The sequence below is a fragment of the Geospiza fortis genome, unplaced genomic scaffold (assembly GCF_000277835.1).
Source record: "Geospiza fortis unplaced genomic scaffold, GeoFor_1.0 scaffold41, whole genome shotgun sequence".
Classification (NCBI taxonomy): Eukaryota; Metazoa; Chordata; class Aves; order Passeriformes; family Thraupidae; genus Geospiza; species Geospiza fortis.
Window position 1 is genome coordinate 18,343,156 of NW_005054299.1, and position 24,479 is coordinate 18,367,634.

Below are 24,479 nucleotides of genomic sequence, written 5' to 3' on the forward strand. Positions count from 1 at the left end.
ACTTGTAGAAGCAACTGTGGAGCACAGAACAAGGATAACAATTATATTGTCCTTTCCCCAAAAATTAAGTTAATTTTTAAAACTAAGTTCCACATAGATAACACAGCATTAAATAAGGCTGTCTGAAGAAGAGACTGTCCAGATTACTGTTTGCCACTGTATGCACTGAAACCTTCATGAAAACCAATCTCCAGAAGGAAACTAACCAGAAAGCATTGTGTGTATTACAAAACAGCACTATCTAAAGTGCAGAACTCTAGAAAAATTCAGCCTTCCCTTTAATATTTCCCTTCCCTGCACTTATATCTCTCAATACAAGGCAGGTAAGAAAATCAATTCCCCTCTTCCTCTGCGGATTTACAAGAAACCAAGCATTTTACTGAAAAAATTGGAAAGAAAACATGGGGGAAAATTTATCTGTCAAATGTAAACAAACAAACTCAAGTATATTATAAAAAATACAGGAGAAAACCAAGAAGCAACTACAAAGGACTTTTTTATAAATCAGGATTTAAGCAACCTCTACTCATTGCCCAACTCCATTTTAAACTAGCAAAGCATGTCAAACGTTGCATGCTTTGGTTTTGACAGTCAATCGGCTATCTGATGAAAGTAGGGCAACAATACTAACAAAGATTTCCTATATTCAATGCAGTAACTGCTTAACATCATAAAACCAGCTCAAAGAGATTTTCTCAAAACTCTCTTCTCTTCTTAATTACCTTTTTACTGTTGAATTGACCATTTATACTAAATTTCCAAATTCAGCTCAGACAGTTCTTACATTTCTTGTATGAAAACACCGTAAGACTCTGAGAAACATTTCATACCTTCCTCACACACAGTCATGGAAAACAAAGACAAACGGTGATTTTGCCTTCTCCAGAGGTCCATGTGCAGGCAGTGATTAGAGAAATTCAAGCTCTACTGGAGTCCCTCCCTGATGCCCCACCTCTGGTTTTACACAGGGTTCAAACAAACTTCCACTGATGATGTTGACAGTAGCTCTTCCATTGACTCCAGCTGGGAATAAACTGGTTTTTACTGAGCAGGCTGTTGAGTATCTTCATCCTCTACAGTTTCTCAATTTTATCAACTACTACAGGAGTCAGAAACTAATTGAAAAAAAACCACTTTTACTGAGTTAAGAAAAAAAAAGAACCAAGAAGAAAGCGTTGTTGACCTCCATATGTTTATTTTTTTAAACAATTTACAAATAAAAATGTTATATTTATCCAAGGAAACACATTTAATACTTTAGTCTTTAACAAGCTATACAGATGAGAACCATCATACTCAATAGCTCAAGGACCATTCAGGGTAGGCATGCATGTGTCTGTATCACATGAAGCGAGTCCAATTCCTGACACCAGGGTTCTGCTCTTCTACTTCTTCAGAGCTGGTCAGCTGCTAAATGATTTAACACAAATAGTTACTGGATCACAATAAAATGAAAGAAAGCCCATTTCAAATCACGTAAGTGACCTCAATATGTCTGGTCCAGGTGTCAGGCCACAGAGCCTTACCGATTAGTTTTCTTCTCCAAAAGCCAGTCGGGACAGATTTTCTCCCCTTGCTTAGTGATGTGCCATCCATACATGTGCTTATACAATACAGTGAAACACCTTAAGTACAGATGTAATACAACAGTAATTACAAAGCACAGAGACAGATAAACAGACAAACAAAATCAACTCTGAACACATTCTTGCATTTCAAAACAACAAAAGTAAACAAACCCATGCATTACAGTTCAAAGAAATTTTCGGTTTTAGTTCTTCTGCAAGTCTCCATTTCCTCAGTTCTAAACTGCTGTTCTTGAGCTTGTCTCAGCAGCTGGGCTGCTCATGATGCTACTGACACAAACTGGGTGAGCTGGAAATGTTTGACCAGGAATGGTCAAAGAATAAAAGCCCCCAAAATAAAGAAGACACACGCATTATAAACGAGATTCCATTTTAATAGCAGAGTTTAGAAAAGAAATTGGCAACAAAATTCACATGAAAAAACATTTTACACAATTAATTATGTACAGAATAAAGTATGTGACTGCCTTCTGATGATTTACGTTTCACTTTAGTCAAGTCCTACCACAGAATGCAAAATACACCCAAAACTCTCAGCTGGAACAAAAAGAAAAACAAACAAAAAACATATACATAATCCCAGCTCTGGCTCCTCAAATATTGGGACTGGCTGGGTTTACTTCAACCCACTGGGCTTTCTGCTATGCTTTCAGAAATTCCTGATTTCATTGTAGCTTCCAAACTACTGTCAGGAGCTTCTGTTTGCTCAGTCTTCTTGCTCTGGATGGTGCACATTCCCTTGCCTCCTGAGCCACCCACCTTCCCATGTGCTTCTTTGAGCCCAGGCATTAAAGTTTCCACGCACCCAGTTTCTGTGCTGCCTCTGTCACAACTCAGAGACAGCATTTCAACAGTGCCACCTTTGCCCTCCTTCACTTGCACAAGTATCTCAGACGAGGGAGAAATGCCCTGCATTTCTAGAACTGGCATGACCACTTCTGTAGCGTCACTACTTGAGGTCTGTGATCCAGGCTGCAGCATAGGTTTCTGAGAAATCCGTGTGCAAATATTATCTTCACAACTATCAGAAGACAATGCAGTAAAATCAGTAATCTCTGTTTCATTCACTGTTCTTTCAATGCCCAGTTTTTTAAGTGTACTGGACTCTAGCCTAATGGACGCAATAGTTTCTATTTTTGTGACTTCTTCTGTATTTTCCTTTAAAAGTCCTCCTGAAAGGATGCTGAAACATTCATGTTTTACCTTATTGTCTCCCAGATTGAAATCAGGGCTTTTCAACTCAAGCTCTGCTTTCTGTGAGGGAGTCTTCATGTGTTTCACATCCTCTGATGGTCTCTTGAAAAGAAAATTATCTAATCTTGCATCAGATCCAGAGTGTCCTAATGATTTTTTTTCATTTTCAGCTACTAATTCTAGACTGGACCTGAGTTCAGCAATGTTTGAGCAGGTATTGACTAACTGTTCAATGCCCTGCTTCTGGGTTTGGTTATCTAACACTGTACGGCCTGAAGGTTTAGGTTGAACTTTTTCTTGAGCTCCTAATAGGGTACTTTTAGTTTTTGTCTGTCCCTCTGTCAATTCTGAAGCATCAACCTCATTAGAACCAGAATTTATTTCTGGATTTGGAGTATTTGATAGATTCCAACTACTATCAGAACAAGAATGAGTTGTGACTATCTGTTCTTTTCCATTACTAGTTCTGGAAGTGCGCCAGAGCAAGTCTGGACTATCAGTTTCTGAGTGAGTTCTACAGTTATCATTTAAATTTACCAAATGGGAATTTCCCAAACTTTTAATTTCACTCTGTGTCTCAGGTAACAAAGTCTTTGCATGTAGACTATGCTTAGGCTTTGCTGCTTTTATTTCCCAGTCTTTTGTCCCTGCCTCCAAGGTACCAGGAACATTTGTGTTTGTAACTGGAGTTTTATTTCCATCTTCCTGTCCAACCTTTTCTTGGACCTCAGGTTTCTGTAGATCACAGAATTCCAGACTGCCTGCCTGCTCTCCACCTCCTGTATCAACAAGTCCAATTTCTGCAGGCATCTGGATACCAGGAACAGGTTTTTTTCCTGGTAATTCTGTGACTGACATTTCTGATAGGTGAGGCTGAAGTGATTTCTTGTTCATTTCAGCCTGATTTTCAACAAGAACCAAATTCCCTGTCACTTGATTATTACACTGTGAGCAATCCACAGTCTCAGAATCCTCTTTCAACGAGGATGAGCTACTATTTGTTCTGTGATTTGCAGATAAATCTGCAGGTTTTGTTATGTTAGGGTTTTCTCCATTTGGAAGCGCACAACTTGCAAGCTTGCTGTCAGCTGAACCCTTTCCACCACTACTGTAGAAAATATCATAGAGATCTTTAGCATTGGCTGTGGCCAAGCAAGAATTTCGTTTCTCTATCTTTTTTGCTTGTTCACTGAAAGCAGTTGAAGGTGGCGGTGGTCTCACAGGCATTGCCAACATTGTCTGTTCACTTTCAGACACACCTGGAGCTACTTCATCTGCGGGGATGAGAGCTGCTGGCTGGACTGCTGGTGGAGGATGAGTTGCAGGTAGTATATCTGCAGGCTGAGAAGACTTATTTTTCTCTGCTGCTTTCAAATCCTCCTCTGAGCCTTTTAAAACTACTTCTTCTCCTCCAAAAGCTTTAGATATGATATCTGGAGGCAGGAGAAGATCTGCATTTGTTTCTTTTACCACTGGCAGTGGTTTGGTGGTAGTTCCAGAGGATTTTATGGATAAAAAAGTGTTCAAAGGTGGTGGTTTACTAACTGATCCAGTATTAGACTTCCTGAAAATCATGGTGGGGACTGGTAGATTGGGGAGAATTTTTGTTGGTGTCGATGTGGAAACAACTGGTATCCATGGGCTAGTGTGTGGAATAACAGTTTTCCCAGACAGCTTGATTTCAATGGGCTTGATATGGGATTTCACAGACTGACACTTGTTCTCCTCTTTGTTTCCTTCTGTATTCTCTTCCTTTGCAACAGCTCCTGGGGTTTTATCCTCTCTCTCCGTCTTTTTCCAGCTGAATTTCCCAAAGGAGGTCTGGCTTGGCGATTCCTTTTTCAATTCCTCTTTCTTTTCTTCTTTCTTCTCCTCTGTCTTCTCTTCCTTCTTTAGCTTTACCGTAATACCCACTTTTCGCCCAGAAGAATCTGTTTTGCCTTGAGTTTCATTATTCCCTTCTCCTGACTCTGGGATGCTCTTTACTTCCTCCTTCTTTATTATTTTTGGCATTTTCTCATCCTTCTCTTCCTTCTGTTTCTCAACCAGTTTCCGTTTCAGCTCGTTTTGCCGCCTGCGCTCTGTCTCCAGAACTACAGCCAATCCAGCCTGACGGTCTAGATTTCTCCTCTCTTCATAGAGTGGGTTTTCATCTATGTATTTCTGTGGAAATAAACAGCGACATTTTAGCCACCATTTTTCACTGCCATGAAAAATAAATAAATAAATGCAGCTGTCTGACAATTCTGAATTGCTCAGTAAGTGCCATCTCAACGCTAAGAGAACAGAGAACTTTTTCCTACCACGAAACTGAGGTATTACAAACTGCTTGCAGCAGTGCTGTCACTTTACAGTAGACACTGTTTCAGCTTCATGCAGATAAAATATCTCTATGTACTGGTGTACTGGGAAGTTCTGCTTATTTAGTTCAGTAGAATGTAGTGAAGATAACCAAATACATATACTCCAAGGAGTTAAATGTCATTCTTCAGGTAAGGAAGACAGAACAAGCAGAAGCTAAGGTAGGGAATATCTCTTTCCTAGTACATCAGTTACCAACCTTATACTTCTCATTGTGGGGATGACTTTTCACATGCTGCTCTGCTGAGATCTGATCTCCAAAAAATTCATGACAGAGCTGGCAATAATATCCAGTGATGGGAATCAGAAACTCAGAGCCTGAAAAGGCCAAAGAAAATTATCAGAGAAACAAAACCTAATAAATGCCAAGCTCTTAACAAAGTTGGTCAAAGAACAACAGCAAAACCTCCCGCAATGTTCTTTTTGGAACAGTTAATGCTGATCTCCTTACAGTTACATAGGAACCACCACTACCAGGAACCAACATGCAAAGTGAAGAAGTTTATTACTATGGTTCAAGATTTAAGTGCTCTTCATCGTATTAAGGTAACCGAGTATTCAAGTAGCTTAACATTTCCTACAGTCTTCATCTATTTTCAATCTTTCTGGTATAGTCTGCTCAAATACTAAATACCTGGTTTATAAACAGAACACAAATATTTTTGTTGAAGTTCAGCAAGATTGCATCCTTGTGCCTACAGAACCTGCTACAGTTACCTAAGACACTGCAGATTCTTCTTTAGTGGGCACTACCAGAAATATGTAACAGATTAATAAAATGAGTTGATCACTGGCAGGCCTTTTAGACACTCATATTTTAAATCCTATATTAATTTTCAACTCAGTTACAACTCCTTCCATATGTCTGTCTCAGATTCTCTGTATCTGCACTATAACAAGTACTCATTGGTCAATTTTCAGGGAGACCTCTACTAAAAACGTACTGAATGGAAAAGTCTACTACAAGACTGGAATACTGTGTAAGATCTACCCAAATACTGCCAACTATTGTGGTCATGCTCTGAATTCTAATATGTTGGTAAAAATTACTTCAGAACTACACTGAAAGACAACTGGTATTCAAAATAAAAAACTAATCTCTAAAAAGATAAGAAACCACACTTTTCCTACACTCTCACTTCAAGACCTTTTACACAAGAACAGTCAAGAAACTAAATCATTTGCTTTTTTCCTAATAATACAGTATCTATATGTGGTCCTATACCAAGGTAAAGTTTTGAAAATTCCTTTCTCTGAGCAAGTGGGACTTGCTGGAGGGCAAAGAGGGATGATAGCCAAGTTAATAAAAATCAACGTACCTTTGGCAGGCACCGTTATCTTATCAATGCGTTTTATGGACTCTTGTTTGGTCTCGCTCTGGGTCTTCGAAGCCCAAGGTCTGTTGTAAGGATCCAGGGTCTATTTGCACAGTGACAGAGGTATATAGGCTCATATATTACACTAGCAAGGCAAGTACACTTGTCTTTTTCCTTTTTAATATCCTTTTAGAACACTGAACATTAAAATCAACGTGCAAATATTTACAACAACTTATTTTCCTCTCTTTTCCCTCCCACTTTGCAATTTACAATGACAAAATAACCTGTGAAAAGTGTAAAATGTAAATGACTGCAAAGAAGAGGTAAACATGTGAAACACAAGTGGCAAACCTGAGCAAACTGAACACAGGCCCCATTTACACTATTTGGAATATACCAGTAGCTGTACAACTGCTCAAGTCCAACATTAGGGGAAAAGAATTTGATAAGTTACTTCTTGGGTTCATTATTACTTCAGGTTCTCTTGTAAAATGTAGTTCTGTGATGTATGTTTTAGTGTTAATATTCACAGCAATATGAAATGCACTTAGTGAAGGAAGCCTGCAACATACCTGTCTGTGTTTCTTATTATGCATGTGTGTGAAAAAGTCAAACATGGTCCCGCAGATGGTATTGCAGTCCTTGCACCAGTGGTTCCCTGCATCATAATATTCATAAATATTGGCCAACTGGAAAGGATGTTTGGAGGACTGTGAAGAGGATTCTGCTGGCTTCGGGCTTCTACCTCTCGATTTTTCATTAGTAGTTTTTGATTCCTAAATTGAACAGAAGGAAACACTTCTCTAAGACAAGGCAGGACAGACAGAATGCTCTAGAATTCAGAACCTGCCTCCAGCAGAAGCCATACACACAAAAAAAATATATCACCTGCTTTTCAGCGCCCAGGTTAATTCCACTGTTTCAGAGAGCTGGTATTGCCGACTAAGATGCTGCGTGGCTGCAGTGAAGAGGTTCCAATAAGGGTCCCAGAGGTAATGGCTGGATGGTTGCAGTTAATCAAGGAACCAAATGAACAAATTCCCTGTGGCATGCACCCTTCCCACTTTACTGGTTTCACATAACAGTTCCAATTTACCATACTAGCCAAACAGTGCCCAGAAGACCTCAAATAGCTCCCCTAGAAGCATTCAGAAGTTACTGTAAAAGTAGTTTGGATGAAAGCAGAATGCAAAAGGAAGCAAAAATCAGGTGACTAAAAGTATTTAACTCCATCAGTTTTATCAGATTATTTGAGTGTTCCTACACTCTCCAGAAAATGTATTGTTTAATAATGAAAGAAAGATGGTGTTTTGTTAATTACCTGAGCATATAGGGTGAAGGATCTTGTGATTTAAACATGTGATGTTTGCACTTACATTGATCTGTACAGAAAGACGCCATATAGTGATATACAGACATTTCAGGACTCTATCCAAAATTAATGCTAAACTAAACTTGCAGCAAAACAAATATTATCTGAAATATACCATGAATGAGCCCTGGTAATTTAGATTACAATAGTACTAGATGTATTTTGAGTTCTGAGTTACATTTTCAATGGCATAAAGTCCATCATGTTATCATTTTCCATGGCAGTCTGGAAAGAACAGCATGTTAATTTAGCAGACTCGAGTTGGTTGCATGATTTCCAAGTTACTCACTACCAGCACTGAACAAATTTATTTAAGCAGATTCAACATTGTCAAATAACATCTGCCTTACTTTAAATTCCTTAATACCATCCCCCACAACATGTACTGTAAATCAAAGAATGAAGAGACAGCCAGGTCACTATGCACCCCACAGATATCCATATCCTAGTATAATCTGGTTCTTGGTAGCAGAATAAGAAGTGACCTCAGGAATATTTGCATATATTCTGTCAGCAAGAACATAGCAGACATTCTCTTGAACAATGAGATCAGCTTATGATCTGCATGAGGTGCATGGAAGGATGTTCACAATGTCACAAAAGCATCAATGTTTATGTTATTTATAGACATACACCTATAAAAATACTATCTCAATCAAAACTTTAAAAATACAGTATTTCTCAGATAGACAGGTGACAGCCCACTCTTAACTCCAGTTGGTGCATTACCCCAGCTCAAAGATGCCTTTATCATTTGCTACTATTTAGAGCCCAGACAGGGTGATGTGTCTGTACAGCACAACAACACTGGCTTCACCTCTGCATTGACTGTGTAACTACAACACACAGACACAGGGTCAGCAGCAAGGGACCACAAGGTGCCTTGCAAATAAGCAGAAAGGCAAAGGCTTTTGCCCTCAGGTTGGCAGTCAACCAATCTCAGTGTTGAAAGGCCAGCACCATCTTTCTTTTCATGAAAAAAAGTTAATCAGAACTACAACATGAATTGTAGAGGCTGAAGACCATGTCCTGTGTGCCTACATAGGTATGAAAAAATTAAAAGTTCCTGTCCAGAACTCACTATTTTCCATGTTAAAATAAGGAACTATGAAAAGGAGATCAAGTCATTATGGGTTTGGATGACACAGACAATGCAAATTAAAGTAATGAGAAGTATATTCACACATACCATATCTTGAGAAAAGAAAACAATATAACTTAATGCAATATAGACTTAAACATTTTTGCCTACTTTAGTTTTATGAAGTGGTGACTGAAGCAAACGATTTGTTAAAGTAAGTGAACAGTAAACTTCAGAGATGTTTCAAGAAACAACAGAAAAACAAAAGCAAGTCTTTAAATTAAAGCTACCTAATGAGTTCTCAGATCACAATAAAGCATAAAGAAAATTTTACAGGATAAACAGATTTGAGTGGCTTTGGAGAAAATACAGAATCACAAAATGACTAAGGTTGGAACGGATCACAGTGGGTCATCTGGTTCAGCCTCCGTGCTCAAGCACGGTCATCCCAGAGCACATGGCACAGGACTGTGTCCAGATGGTACTGGAATATCTCTAGTGAGAAAGACTTCACAACCTATCTGGACAATCTGTTCAAGTGCTCAGTCACCCACACAGTGAACAAGTTCTTCCTCACATTCAGCTGGAACTTCCTGTGCATCAGTTTCTGCCCATTGCCTCTTGTCCTGTTGCTCAGCACCACTGAGGAGAAGAACCTGGCTCCATGCTCTTGACATCCTCCCTTCAGATAAATTGATGAGGTGCCATTTCAGTTTTCCTTATACCTCTTACCCTACTAATATTTTCCTCTCTGCAAAAAATATATATGCTAAGATCTACACAAAATTAATCTACAATTTCCCATTAGCTGTTTCTGTTACATATTTGAATAAACATCTGAAAAGCAGAATAACTGATTTCCTGAATACAAGCATAACCTTTCAGATGCTAGTATCCATCCTACTTTCAAAGTAAGACTATCTTCTGGAATGCTGGTACATCCAGCTCAGAGAAGTACAGACCACACCAGAGAGACCATACTGATGCATACTGACATTTCTGAAGAGAGAACATGTGTACATAAAAAACATCCTATGCTGACCATCATCTTTAAGTCTTGTGATTTGTTACTATCATTACCCAGTGAGAAGATCAACATACTCCCAACTTTCAGAGAGCTTTGCTGCTATAAACACTCCTATAAACATGGTCTGAAAGGCCATGACAGAAATTTTGTTAAGAAAAAGGAAATCCTCCTGGCATGGTATTGAGACCAAACAGCTATACACACTCATGATACTGTTCAATCCAACCAGCAATGCAACACCTCAGCAATATCAAGAACAGTAAGTGGTGCTGAACTGCACAAAACCTGAGGGACATTATACATACTGATACATCAACTCTCACCTGCATGCACCATCAAAGCCAGTGTATGAAATGTGGTAACAAATGACATCAATGATCCTTTAGTAAATGTCTGGGACCAGCTGTCTGCCCCGTGCCCTCTTCTCTTAGTGGGAAAATCATTAGCACACAAACTTGAAGACTTTACCTTGTTGGAGGAAGATGTTTTCTCTACACTTTTTGCATTTTCTGACTTGCTGTTCTTTTCTGAGGAATCTTTAGTTTCCACAGAGGGTTTACGGGGTTTTTCAAATATGTTAATCCCCAGGATTTGTGCTACTTTGTCAAGCTCAGACTGCTTCTTGTCAGCTGCATCAGATTCTTTATGCAGCTCTGCAATCTCCTTCATAATATTCTCTTGTAGTCTGTTCACCTCAACCAACAAGGGGTCTTTGTGTCCATCTTTCTCACGACGTTTTTTCCTCAACATCTCACCTGAGCCAATCAAGGAAGCGGAAGAGTCAGAAATGCAACAGGAAAACTGACTTTAGATTTATACAATAATTCCAGCAACAAGTAAAATGCTAATACAAAATATTACGGCTAAATCTTCACTATAAAGTTGTAAAGATGGAATTGACTCTCAGGTACAGCATCACTAAATCTGCATGATGTGCCTCCATAAGGATTACCATAACACACACCCTAAGAGAGGCAACATAATCCTCCAAAGTATCAATTTATAATCACTACTTCCCTGTGTGCCAAACAAGCAAAAGTTAAATTGCCTGTTCTAACCTGAAAGTATCATTTTCCAAAGGTGAGGGAATTAAGTATTTAATCAGACCAAATAAGTTTTAAAGACATGAAAAATTAGCTCTCTTGAGAGAGGACTTTTCCATCTCCAGATAAGATTCATGAAAAATTGAAAGGCACACTAACATCTTCAGTCACTATTTCTCACTTCTTCTAAAGAAGCACTAAAATGCATAAAGTACAATTCCTTTAGCTTATTAAGCCAAGAAGATGCAAGAGCAACTGTCTGCTCAAATTTTGATGTAATTGATCTTAATATAGTAACTAGGTCACTTCTTTTTCAAGAGTTGTGCATTGCCAGGAGCATGAAAATGCATTATGGACAATTCTTATTTTGGTTCTCCTTCTCCTGCTAGATACCAGGACTTGTGACACATCCCAATGGGGGAGAAAAAAGAAGCAGGGGCTGGGAGGGTGGTAATGCACTTTACCTTGCTGTTTACGAAGCCTGTCCAATTCAGTCTTGAGATAGTAAAGCTTCTTCTGCCGTGCTTCTCGATCAGTCTTCAGTTTTTCTCTCTCTTCTATCACCTAAATAAATTGGAAGGTGTCTGGATTTTCTTCTCTTCCCAAGTTAAACAGTCTTGCAAGAATAACAGGAAGACCTCAGCATTCCAAACACAGAACACTGCTCGCTATTCCCAAAATGTTCTTGAGTATTTTAACACAATAAATAAACTTCTCCCTCTGTATCTGAAAGTAAGTGTATTGTGTGGTCATGCTTCAACCCAGTTGGTAGGCAATGTTTTTTGCTTTTGGGCAGTGTATTCCTCTGAACTGCTCTGTTTGTTGCAACACTTCCCAAAGCCCTTAGGCTCAGCTGACTATCTTCTACAGGGCTAATCAAGACCAATGACAAATGACTGTTCAAAACTCATGCAGTGTCTCTACAGCTAGCATGTTCCATCAGCCTACACAGCCCTTCACCTTGCCTCCTGCTTTGACTCTGGCTCATTTTAGCTGTTAGTTAGGTTTTGCTTCAATCTGACATAAAACATCAGGATGAAATTTGTTTCTTGTTCAAAAGATAAAAACTGTGGCATGAGGAGCTCACAAATCCTTTTTTCACTGGTTTTCACTGATTCCCATAGAAGGAAAAGTTCTTTCAGTTTCTTTTCCAGCTTCATTCTTCAAGAGACAAATCCCAATTTTTTTACCTTCACAAGGCTCTTAAAGCTTACTATAGACTCCTCCCTTAACAAACAAGTCATCTTGACTTCCCTCAATAATCACTTCTACGACAGCAATGCCAATGTTGGCAGGATCCCTGAATCCTTCCAGAAGTAGTTCTACCAACACAGTTAAGCTACATCTTAAACAACATGAGAAGGTTTTTTATTATTATTATTTTGGCTTTGTATGCTATTTTTTTATCATCAAAGCACCATTTTCTTCTTCTCAGTTTTTTGCAGCATGGGGGCATCAAGTGGAACATGCAAATTTTTATACTCCAAACCATCCCAGCAAAAAACCAGTGGACTAATCCCTAGACAAAGATTTCTGTAGTGCAGACAAAGCCTTAGAAGTTCTACCAAGATGCACAGATGAGCTACCAAGGTATGTCAGGGCAGGAGAAAAGCACACACCTTTAGCCAAGAGAGCTCTTCCAAAAGTACTAAATTTCATTAGGAATAAAATTTCAGCTGTGTCAGCTAAGGAAATTATTATTCCTGCAAGAAGTGGAAGCTCCCTTATTTGCTGATGTAGCACTTCATACAAGTGAAGAAAAGGCTCTTATAATAAAAGATGATATTGCAGCCTCAATACCTAAAGGGGGTTTGAAAGAAAAATGGGTACAGATATTTTACCAAGGTCTGTAGTCACAGGAAAAGTGGCAACAGTTTCAAACTAAAATAGGGTAGATTTAAACTAGATATAAAGGAAGCATTTCTTTACAATGTGGATTGTGAGGCATGGTAACAGGTTGCCCATAGAGCCTGTGGACTCTCCAGCCCTGAAGTCTTCAAGGCCATGTTGGATGGGGCTCTGAGCAATCTGGTCTAGTGGAATGTGTCCCTGTCTAAGGCAGCGGGGTTGGAACGAGATGATTTTTAATTGTCCCCTCATACCAAAATAATTCTATGCCCTTATTTTAACAAGAAAGACCAAGTGGACACCAGTCTGAAAACTCAAACAAGTTTTGGGAGTCACCCAGTTCTTTGACAGTTGTGTAACTACAGTTTCCTATTTTAAAATACATTCTTCCCCACTACTTTCTAATTATTGTACAAACCAAGATAATAAGAAGAGGAAAACCCTAACATGTATGACCTGAACTGGTGTCAGAGCCTCCAAGTAGTTTCCCCTAAATTCTTCTAATTTTGTGATTTTTGTAAGAGAATTAGTATAAATGTAGAGGGAAGATTGTAGATGATGGTGAATGATGATACCCTTAGCATGTGTTAAAGAATGTCTAATACAGGTATAACTGTGGTATTTTGTACAATGTAGCATGTCCAGATGGAGCCTCCTGTGTTTCAGTGGCCTCTTGTTCTGCCACTGAACATCAGTAAAAAAAGCCATTTCATTTTCTTTATACTGTCCCTTCAGATTTTTACATATCCCCAGATATCTTCAGGTATTTCAATACTTAAATCTCAGCAGGATAAAGCCAAGCTGTGGCCACCATGTGTTTTCTCTGTAAGATTTTGGCTGGTTCAAAGAAATTCAACTTTGTATTTGATTCCATCTGTTCTGCCATAGCCAATGGCATACAACTTTGGGAGATTTAAAATGCATGTTTTACAGGTGTCACAGAATAATACAGACATATGCTTAAAAATCTTTAACGGAAGTAAACTAGGTCAAACTATTTTTAAACTGGAGCAACTCAGAAAAAAAGAAGAAAAAGTGCACCTTCAGAGAAGAAGCTTCCACCCCACCAATCATGCAATCCAACACAATCTGAAGTATCAGAATACCTAACATACCTTCTGCTTTTGAGCTGCTCGATTTTTTTCATCTGACATCCTTTCTGTGGTATTTTTCAGAGAGTGTGACGACAGACGAAGGGGTGCTTTGGAATGAGATGGAGTGGTAGGGACTTGAACAAGCACAGAACCATCTCTTTTTACATCAGGGACATCCTTTCCCAGAGAGACTGTCTCAATCACCCGGAGATTGGGACGTGTGGGGTTCGCTGACATGGCCATAGTAAGAAGACCATGAGCTTCTGGTAGCGTAGGATTAGGCTGCTGGGCAGTGGGGTACATGGGCCAGCCAGAGGCTGCATATGCCATATAGTGCCCATACGCATCATATCCTGGAGGAGCCATTGTGGGAGGGGGATAGTTTTGGGAAATTTGAGCAGCAGTGTAGTGGGAATAGCTGGGAATTTGGTATTGGGAAACAGAAGTAGGTGTAGGTGGCAAACTAGCAGGAGTTGGTGGAATTGAAGGAATGAGAGAGACAGAAGGAAGAGGCTGTTCTGGTGCGCATGGAGGTATCTCCTGTCCCATTGGCTTGCTCTTAGTATAGTCTGATTTGTGAAGCGAGGATGCATCTTTGGGCTGTGGGAACGAGCCCGGAGGTGACGCTGAACGCTGCTGGCCCGACTCAGGAGAGCGAGTGTCACTGCGGCTGCGGCGCAGCTCCCAGGCGTCCAGCCTGCGGGCATCCGAGGAGCGGCGATCCGGAGAACGAGACGCCAGTTTTTTGCCATGAAGGCGCTCCTGAGTGCGAACAGCCAGTTTGCCAATCTCAGCAACACCAATGTCAAGTCCAATGGTTTTGAGTAAGTCATGGATCTTTGCATACTCTGCGTTTGGCTCTTCTAAAGGATCCATCTTGACAGCTGGAGCAGGAGAAGGAGGTGGGCTCATTTTCTGTATTATTATCTCATTGCCACAACTCACTGGGGGCTTCTCTATGGGGAGGGATTCAATTTTGGTCTCTTCATCCTCATCACCATAAAGAAATTTCTCTTCGTCCTCAATGTCAGGAAAGCTACGCCTCCTCTTCTCCTGAGCACTGACAGAATCAGCCATCATGCCCAGGATTCGGGAGAAACCACTGCCATCCTGACTGGCCCTCTCATGAGGCAGCAGGAAGTCAGTATGGCGATCGATGGGCTCTGACTTGGGTTCTACTTTTTCTTTGTGACTTAAGAAGCCTCCAAACTTCTCTTCAAACATCAAAGTGTCTTTGGGAGGCCCAGAGAGTGGGTTCCACTCACACAAACCTTCATGCAACTCCTTGTCTGAACCCTCCACAAGAGAGCCTTGGTTAAACCGCTTGAGAAAGTTTTCCACTTCAGAAGCAAAAGGAGCTACGTTGTTGCTCTGGGGCAAAGAAGACTGACTAGAAAGAAGAGGAAGATCCTTGTTGGGGGCTGGACTGCTTGAAAAGCCCTCGGGCTGAAAGAAAGGAGATACCATTTACTTCTAAGGCACTATGCACCTCACAGAACAAAGGAACGTGTTCGTTTCTCCTTGAGTTCACAGCTGAATAAAAGTGTTAGAAGAGACAATGTGCAGTTGAAAGAGAACACAGAAGACTACAAACCAAGTTGCCTGATGATTCTGGAATGCCATGTCCAACAGTGAATGCTTATCTCACAGAACACACAAAATCACAATTATATTTCAAACTTTTTGCAAGCATAAGAACTGAAATTTTAAAATTGAAACCCTGTTACATCATTTTGGATATGCTCTGAGTTTAGTCTTAGTCACATAGGATTTCAATACCTTAAGTCAGATAAAAACTAGTGCATTGAGGTTATTCTTCTTCAGACATTCATAATTAATGCCATAATAAATAGCATTTCCAGTAATAGGTATGGAATGGGATGCTCAGTATCTGAGCACTCCTGAGATAAATATGACACTATCAAACCAATACTGATCAGTAAAACAGGCAAATCAAAGTGACGTGTAAAACACAAAAAGTCAGTTTATCACAGTAGCCACAGCCACTTATCTGCCCATTGCTCTCATTTTGAGACTCAATTGGTATAGGTTTGGTACAAATTAAGTAGGGCTGATTCTAGCCTATAGTTCAAAGGGAAAAAAATAAGGAAATGTTTTCAAACAGAGGTACTGAAGAAGCATTAGGCAGTTCTCTAAGTATATAAAGAAACAAGAAAGAGACACTGCTACAGGGGAAGACCTTCAATCAATATCCTGACTGCCTGTGGTACTATGAGAGCCAGCTTTTCTTTGAAAGCTGGCCCAGATCTCTGCATCATGGGTTGAATTTCCACAAAGACATTTTATTCTGTCTCAGACTATATATATATGTATATATGTGTGTCTGTGTATACATATAGGGGTGTATAATATATATATATGGGTGTGTGTATATATATATATAGAGGTATATATTTATATATTTATATAGGGGTATATATATATATATATATTTATGATTCCTGATTAAATGCCATAACCACTTAAAGTTTCTAATGCACTTCAAACTTTTACCACCCTGCAGAAAGATACCTGTCCTCTTAAGGAAAGGGAAGCAAAGATTTGGCTTTCGTATTTTGGAAATCAAACTAACATTCTGTATCATGAAGTAACTATTTTGGAGAGTAGAAGCACATGGACAGACACACAGAGACCAAACCTGAACAGTAGACTCTACTTCCATCTCTACTCGTTTCTTCAAGATAGATTTTTTGGGCATGGGTGGGATTTCTTCAGGCCTGTATGTATAGCGAGGCTCAGAAGTCTGCAGCGTGTTAGTCAAGCCAGGGATCGTGTAGTCAGTGCCTGAAACATCATGATTCAACGGTCAAGCTCTCGGAATTCTTCATTCAGGTATGACGGGCTCAGGCTTCTACTACGGCTGCGGCTTCTCCTGCGGTAGTTCCGTGTTCCTGATGAGAAACCCTGATGCTCTCCGCTCACACCATGCATCTTCTCATCCTTTTCATACCGCGGACGCTTTATTTCTCGGCCCCTCTCCTCTGCTTTCAGTGGGTAGGGGGATCTCCTCAGTTTGTCACCATCTCTGTCAGATGCACGAGGAGGCAGCTCCTCCCGGCGGCCGTAGTGCGGGCTGTAATCTGAGCGGTGCAGGAAAACATCTCGGCTGCGGTAGTCCTCATCGTGCCTCGGGATGAAGGGACTGGAAGGCTGATCTTCGTGTGCTGGGTATCTCTCAAGGCCACGAGGACACGTGAGGCCTCTAGTGAATATCGGACCATCAGCCACATCATCCCTGTGTGAGAGAAACATAGAATAGAAGTATTTGAATCAAATTAAACAAAGTCTTACTCCTACTCAAGGGTAAGAAATTTCCAAGCCAGTTTCAAAATAACATCTCACTTACTAAACAGAACCAACATTTTATGTACTTAAAATGCAGGGTAGAGAGGGAGAATTATTTTTAATGGTACTGTACATCCCTCCCAGGAAGTTACCTGCAAACGCAGTGACATGAACAATTCAATCCATACTGAGGAATTAGAGCCTTGAAAAATTGATAGGATGGATTCATTTCTGTGAATGTGAGAGACTACACGTTTTAAAAAACCCTTACTATCATATTTCAGACCACAATCCCTTTCCTCGCCTCTCCAAGTCAGATGCCAAGGTCAGATTTCCTATGAATCATTCAAGGTATAATTCAGTTTCACACTGGCAAATGCAACCAGATCCTCTTTTTATCTTCAGCTGTGGACAAGGACCACAAATTCCACCAACATTTTCTTTTGTAACAGGTACGCAGACAGCACTGCCACTAATCACATGAACCCCATAACTAAAAAGAAGCACAGCTTCTGGTATCTATAAACCAAGGAGATTAAGTGTAATAGTACCATTCTTCTGTGCCAGCCTCTCTGCATTATTACAGTGGATGTGCAACTGTCACAACATCAAAATAACCAGCTTCTTCTCTTGCGTATCTACTTTTGGACCAATTCTTACAGACACCTACAATCAGGGGTACTGTTTTGACTAAGGCCTTTTTCTTGATGCTTAAAAACTTTCCTGTGACTTTTCTTCAGATAAGCCAGAAACAAACCAAACCACTTTAAAGTCACCAGCTGTTGGTTTTACTTACCGATATTTCAAAATCTAGCAAGATCGTCCAAAAAAGAAAATGTGCTCCCTTAGTGATATCAATGAGACAGAAGACTCTTTCCTGAGTGAATCAATTTGAGATAAACTATGTATAATGGCCTGAATCCACAAAAATCACCTCCTCCTACTCCAAAGGTCCCTCCATAGATTTGAGAAGGGACAAAATCAAGTCATACCAGAAGACATCTGCAAAAAAATCTGCCAATAAATTACAGCCCCAGTTTTTCACAACTGACTAAAGAATAGCAGAGATGCATAGAAAAGGTCTTTTTCCAGGGTATTTTCATAGTTTACAAATGCATATTTAAGAAAAAAATCAACATAAAACTTCACTTTACCTTGCATCATTGCAAAGCATTTATTAGATACTTTATCAGTCCAACACACCTTATAAAACAAATCTGGCATGCACCTGTACCCATTGTATTAGATGGTATCTTTCCAGTTTTCAGCAAACTACACATATCCAACTCCTCCAAAAGCACAAAAACATCTACAAATGCTAAATTAAATTTCATAAATAAATGTTGTTTTCACAACCTACATAAAGGTATATCTATTTGTTTTCTGCAAGCCTGCTAAACTTGTACAAGCTGCATGAGCACACCTGATGGAGTAATAGATGCATTTCACCATATACCTTCAGCTGATTTTTGTGCAAATAAAATTATTTAGATGCACGTCTGGCAGCTGTCACCTACAATTCAAATTGACTGCAGTGACAAAGCACAGGAATTTTTAATCATACTTTGGAAAGAAAGAAACAGCAAATCTATCGTATTTAAAACTAGCAAGACATTCCAAATATACTTTGAACGGCTAAAATGCAAATTTAAAATGTGAAAATTAAATATAGCTGTGGGAAAAATTATTACTTGCCTTACAGGTTTCTTTGAAACATGTTTTCTGTGCATAGAGTCCAATAGAGTTACATCCCTCCTAATTGGTTTGCACGCTTTCAGCCAGTGATGTCCACTACTAGCTACTGCATCCTCGAGAGAGGATACAAGGTGGTACCACTGTGACCATCCCAATTCCTTCACCAACAAAGAATCCATGAATCACTGGAATTTGCAGTTTCAGAGATGGAAAACAGACCACAGGCTACACACACATGATGCCTCAGAGACCTACAACTAGTGTAAGGTAATTTACTTTTTGGCATGTTTATTCACATACACAGAAATAGAAATAAATAGTGGTATTCTGCTGTCAGCAATCAACAGGACTCCACTTTAATACACAGTCTTTGAACAGGGAGTCAGATGAGCTGTTCATGTTCCAGCCAACTGTTACTCTTGATATCATGCCAAAAAATGCTATTTCAGAACACAGCCTAATGCAGACCAAGTCTCTGCAGTGATTTGGTCCATCTTTTGTATTAACCTCAGATGAAAGAATTGGTGGGATACTCTCTAGAGCTTGTGCCAGCTCAGATAGTAGTAGAATGTCTTAAAAATACTGAGAGTTGGACAGAGGGAAGACAGGAAGAGAGAAAAAGATTTATTTTTCACTTTGACAGACTGAGATTCTGGAAGACAAAAAAACACTTATTGGTCCAAGAAGGAGACTGAAGCTGCTTAGGTGACCTTGAAGACACAGTCCAACAGCATTCAGTGTGCCTGTTTAGACATGTGCAGGAGACCAGCTTCCCTAGAAGCATGGGGCAAGATCTTACAGATGTTTTAGGACAGACCTGCATGGGAACAAACACCCTTAGAAAGTCTCCTCGGGCATCCTAAAAGTCCACTGCTGCAGGAGACTCTAAAAGCCTCCCTGATTTCCCTCCTTCGGTATTTTATTTCCTTTATAGACTAATGAACCTCTCTACTATCCCAAGGCCCTACAAATTACAGAGAATAATGTGTCAAAGTGATTGCTTGAAATATCAAAGTAGAGTAGTTAGCAAAAATAGCTGAGAATTACTAAATTCAGAATTCTTTGCTCCAATTACTTCAAAATTTGAAAAGACATCTTTAGGAAACACTTTTTTCATTTGCCTTTTTTTTTTAATTAGAATGAGAACGTACTACATACAAAATAAAAATGCGATAGGAGCAGTAACAATAAAGACCATTTTACAGCCAGTGATAGACATAAAGTCAGTGTCCCAGTACCAGGGCAACCTCTCAGGGAAGGGAAAAAATACATGATGAAAAATACTTGATAAACAATGTCCTTAATGAAAAACCAGGTGCCTTTTGAAAACAAATAAAATAGCTAGCAGTGAAGAAACTTTGAATTCAGAAGTAGTACCTAGATGATTTAGGAAAAGCTAAGAGGTGACTTGGTTTTTTTTGTCATATACTTTAAGCTTCTGGACAATGTGTATCATTCAGAAAAGCACAGCCAGCCCAGATTAGACAAAAAAAGCCCCCAATGTAACAACATGAAGTTCTTGCATACTTACACTACAAATACAAAGAAGTCACTTAAAGATTAAAGTCTACATGGTCTCACTTTATCTTCTTCTCATTCTAACTCATCTGTCACTTTTAAACCTTCTCTGGAGTCTATTCTTACCATTCTGTTTCGCCTCTATGGGTTCTGTAATAGAGAAGTCAACTTTTGTGATTTCTCACTCTTACATTAAAAAACTGCACTATACCTGACGTTACTTCTAACCATGCATCAGCACCACAGAAGAGGTTAAATCTAAAATCTCACCTGAGAACACAAAGCAATGGGACAAACACCATCATCCCCTTCCCTCAAAAGTACCTAATTTGCCAGAGAAGTGCCAGTTCCCAACATATCACTTCCTTTTCCTTCCAACCACTGTACTCTCCCTGAGCATACACACTCATTTCATTTACAAGATTGCAAACTGCACAGGGGATTTACAAATCAAACACTGATGCCAGGAGAACTGAGGTAAAGGCATAGAAGTGACAGTACCAAAACCCAAACTCTCATTTGCTTTTCTACACCTGCTGAAAATTAACTTTACACCTGAGAAATACAGGAAATTAATTTCTTCTGCTCACTTCCCTCTCTCATTTTTTTTAACAGTTGATGATATTTACATAAAAAATGAAAGTGGTAATGGTTTTTGCTGTGCTGGATGCTTATCCCTAACCTGAAAGTGCAACGGTATGCTCCAGGGCACAAGCTATGCCATCTTTTATTTTGCAATTCAAGACAAAGATAATTATTTGCACAGTTTTCTTTTGCCAGATTATACCGGTTCTCCTACTGAAGGCAAAGAGTTCCTAATTGTGTCTACTAATACTTACACTTCACTCTTCACAGCAGTGAAATATTTTAACACAAAAGAATTCTCTCCATTAACTGTTTCTCTCCAATTTCAGTCAAGGGATCCTAAGAATTCTAACACTTCCTTTATAATGTATAAACTGTCTGACTACGTTCTCTTCTGCAAGGTTTTTAAAGTCAAAATAATAATCTCCCTCAAGCTGCTTTAGAGTTTTCTTCTAGACTAGTCTCAAAAATCAGGGAAGTAGACAATTTCTCCCAATAAATGAGGAAGTTGAAGCTTTACACTATCTTTATACAATCTAAACAACCTTCCTTTCAGTAAGGACTAGGTAGGTTCCTAAGAAACAGAAGGTGGCTGAAGCAGTGAAATGTCAAATGAAATGTCTCCATGTGACATCCCACCCTTAAAGGGAAGGACTCACTGGAGGGATTGACATCACACGCTCTCCTGCAATATATGATGCGCATGCTTAGTTTATATAGGATGTAGAAGCAGTTGACAAAGAAGTATCTGTTTAGAGTTACACAGGCAGAGACTTTTGTTCAGGAATTCTCTGTACCACAACTTGTGAGAGGCTGGGGGAATATTCCTGGGAAGCATCACTACATGCTTACCCTCATTCCCCAGGCATTCAGTGGGCTAATGAGATGTGTGATCTCATCCAGTAGAGCCATTCCCACGCTGTTGCACCCAGGTGAATCCCCACGTGCAGAGGAGCATACCTGTCACTCAGGTTATCAATTGGTGAGCCCAGTCTTTCAGGCAGCCTCCTTCGCTCCAGCGTGCCAATGCAATAGCGGTCATTACCAACAGTAATCCGCAAACTGTGCTCCAGGGAAGACTCAGAGCGGAGACTCGGAGAGCGCCTCTGTAAATTGAAGAGAAAGTGCAAGCCCATCAATCAGGGGATTTTAATCTCAGCTACAGAAAGGAAAGTGATTCTGCTCTGCTTAATAAATTCGACTTGGGGGGATGGATCAATTGAAAAATCAAACTAGAAGAACAACTGTTCCAAATACTTCAATTCTATTTAGTTACTAAAGAAAGGGGAGGGTATTGACTGCATTTAACTTCTCATCCCAGGTGCTAACAACATGCTCCATATTTAAATTATCTAGAAATTTTCAACTCAAAAATACATTTCATAAATCACCACTTTGGAAGATGTAAAACCAAAGAGAAAGTCACAAAGTCACAAATTTGCTACTGTTCTTCTTTCTTTGTAGAGAAGAAGCAGCTAAATAAACATTGCATAAAAACAGTGCCAGGAATTTCTGAATAAAGTGTCTGGATTTCTGGCCATTTACAACTTTAGTAACAACATGAACCAGTATAAACAAAGATTTTCCTAGCAGTGATGTTTTTAACAGTTTTCCTCACCTCATGCTGCTTTCAGCAGATAAGCACAACATAATACTAAAAACCAATGCCACTAGAAACACCTTCTATAGGTGTCTAAAATTCCCATTACCATTATTTAAAGCTGGTAGAGATAAACCAGAGTAAACTAAATAGAGTTGCCTCTGAAAAATCTACAGCAGAGAAGACCTGAGCTCATTGCCTCTGCACAGACCTTCTTTTGTACACATACACAGTACACAAAACACCATCACTCTTAAATTATGCTTAACTAGTTATGCCTCGCATTATTCTAAAATATAGCACCAGAATACAGAACTGATCAGAGTTAAGGGGAGTTCCATAAAAAACAGGTGAGACTGCCTAGAGACAGAGATAGTTGATTTGCTTCTTTAAACCAATACAACATAGATTCTGCCTAACAGGAAGCAGTGAACCAGCTTCAGTCCTGCCAAACCAGCCATGCACTGCACACCGCTTTTACTGCTGAAAACTGCAGAAGCAAGCAGCAGGTGCACTGAATGTCCACATCCACCCTGAGAGCATGCAGCAGGTTCAGCTCAATCATCCAAGAGACCAAAGGAACAGTACATAATCTCCAATAAAAGCAAAAGAACTCCTTTACAACTTTACCTAACAAAATTCACTTGCAGTACAAATCTGTACTAGAATCCATTGTGCACATAGCTTTATTCTAAGGTAACATATTAGCGATTTCTGTCTTGTTCATTAAGCTGAATCCCAGCATTTATCAGAATACACTTTAATTGCTTTTGAAGACCAACTGCCATGTCCAGCAAAATATGATCCTGTAACAGCCTGGCTGAGATACAACATACTCAAGGTGCATGTGTCTCATACAAACACATTCTGACTTGTGCCCATTGTGACACTGAATTTTGAGGGCTGCCTCAAGAAATTACTATCTTCAAGGCCATCTTCTAGGCATCAAGACTGTGGGCATACAGATGACAATCACCTCCACTGAAGACAGAGAAGTGATGATTACATCTCAGAACAAACTCTGGGCAAAGGAAAGAAATAGTTTACATTCAGAATGTTTGGGATGTTTGGATTGCTTATGACTGATCTATACAAATTGCCCAGAGACAGCAGTTAGGGCAGTAAATATTTGAACTTCACAATTTTTTAATATACATATTTTTTAAACTGGAGAAGTTGCACTTTCAAAAGGTTTTTGTATCTGGAGCACCGAACACCACCACTAGTCATACCTATGTATGCACTACACTGCATTTTTCTCCCTTCCTGTTCTGTCACCTAAACCACAGTTACCACTGCCATATTACTGAACAGGTTGCATACCTGCTTGTCATTTCTCCATCCTCTGTTGACCCCACATGCTCCAGTCCTCTAATCTCAGCCAATTTTCTTACAAGAAAGCAAAGAAGCTAAAACAAACCTTTAAAAAGAACAAGCACGCAGGTCAGCAGGGATAAATAAAAGCAGCATGTGTCAGCCTTGCAAGAACAAATGAACATCTGCTAAAATCTCTCACTGTAAAGCCCTGACCCTCCTCTCCTCCATTACATTTCTCAGTACTCACCCCAAACTTTTGCTGTCACTTCACGTTCTTCCAATCACCACAAAGTTTTCCTCAGCTATTAAGAAACTAACACCATCCCTACTTACAACATCCAATACATGGCTCCACTGCCAGCATCCCAGTTATGCATAACAAAATGTGCAACAATGCTGTAACCTGGAAGTGCATGCACTCCATCTCACAAATAATATTTTTTTAAAAAATCACAACAACAACAAAAAAAACCAAACCAAAACAGCTCCCAGAAACATGAAAATTTAGTAAGAAATCTCTGAGGCTGCTGCTT

At 39.6% G+C, this 24,479-nt stretch overlaps 1 protein-coding gene across 1 annotated transcript; it reads right to left on the reverse strand.

Annotated features, from left to right (window-relative positions):
- Positions 1-1,178: 1,178 nt before the first annotated feature.
- ZNF318 (zinc finger protein 318) lies at positions 1,179-23,564 on the reverse strand. The gene is given in 11 exon segments (XM_005431655.3): positions 1,179-4,943; positions 5,341-5,459; positions 6,461-6,560; positions 7,033-7,236; positions 10,409-10,695; positions 11,448-11,547; positions 13,947-15,371; positions 16,585-16,748; positions 16,751-17,181; positions 21,990-22,135; positions 23,550-23,564. Coding segments are annotated over 11 exon segments (5,727 nt in total). The 3' UTR covers positions 1,179-2,207.
- Positions 23,565-24,479: the final 915 nt, after the last annotated feature.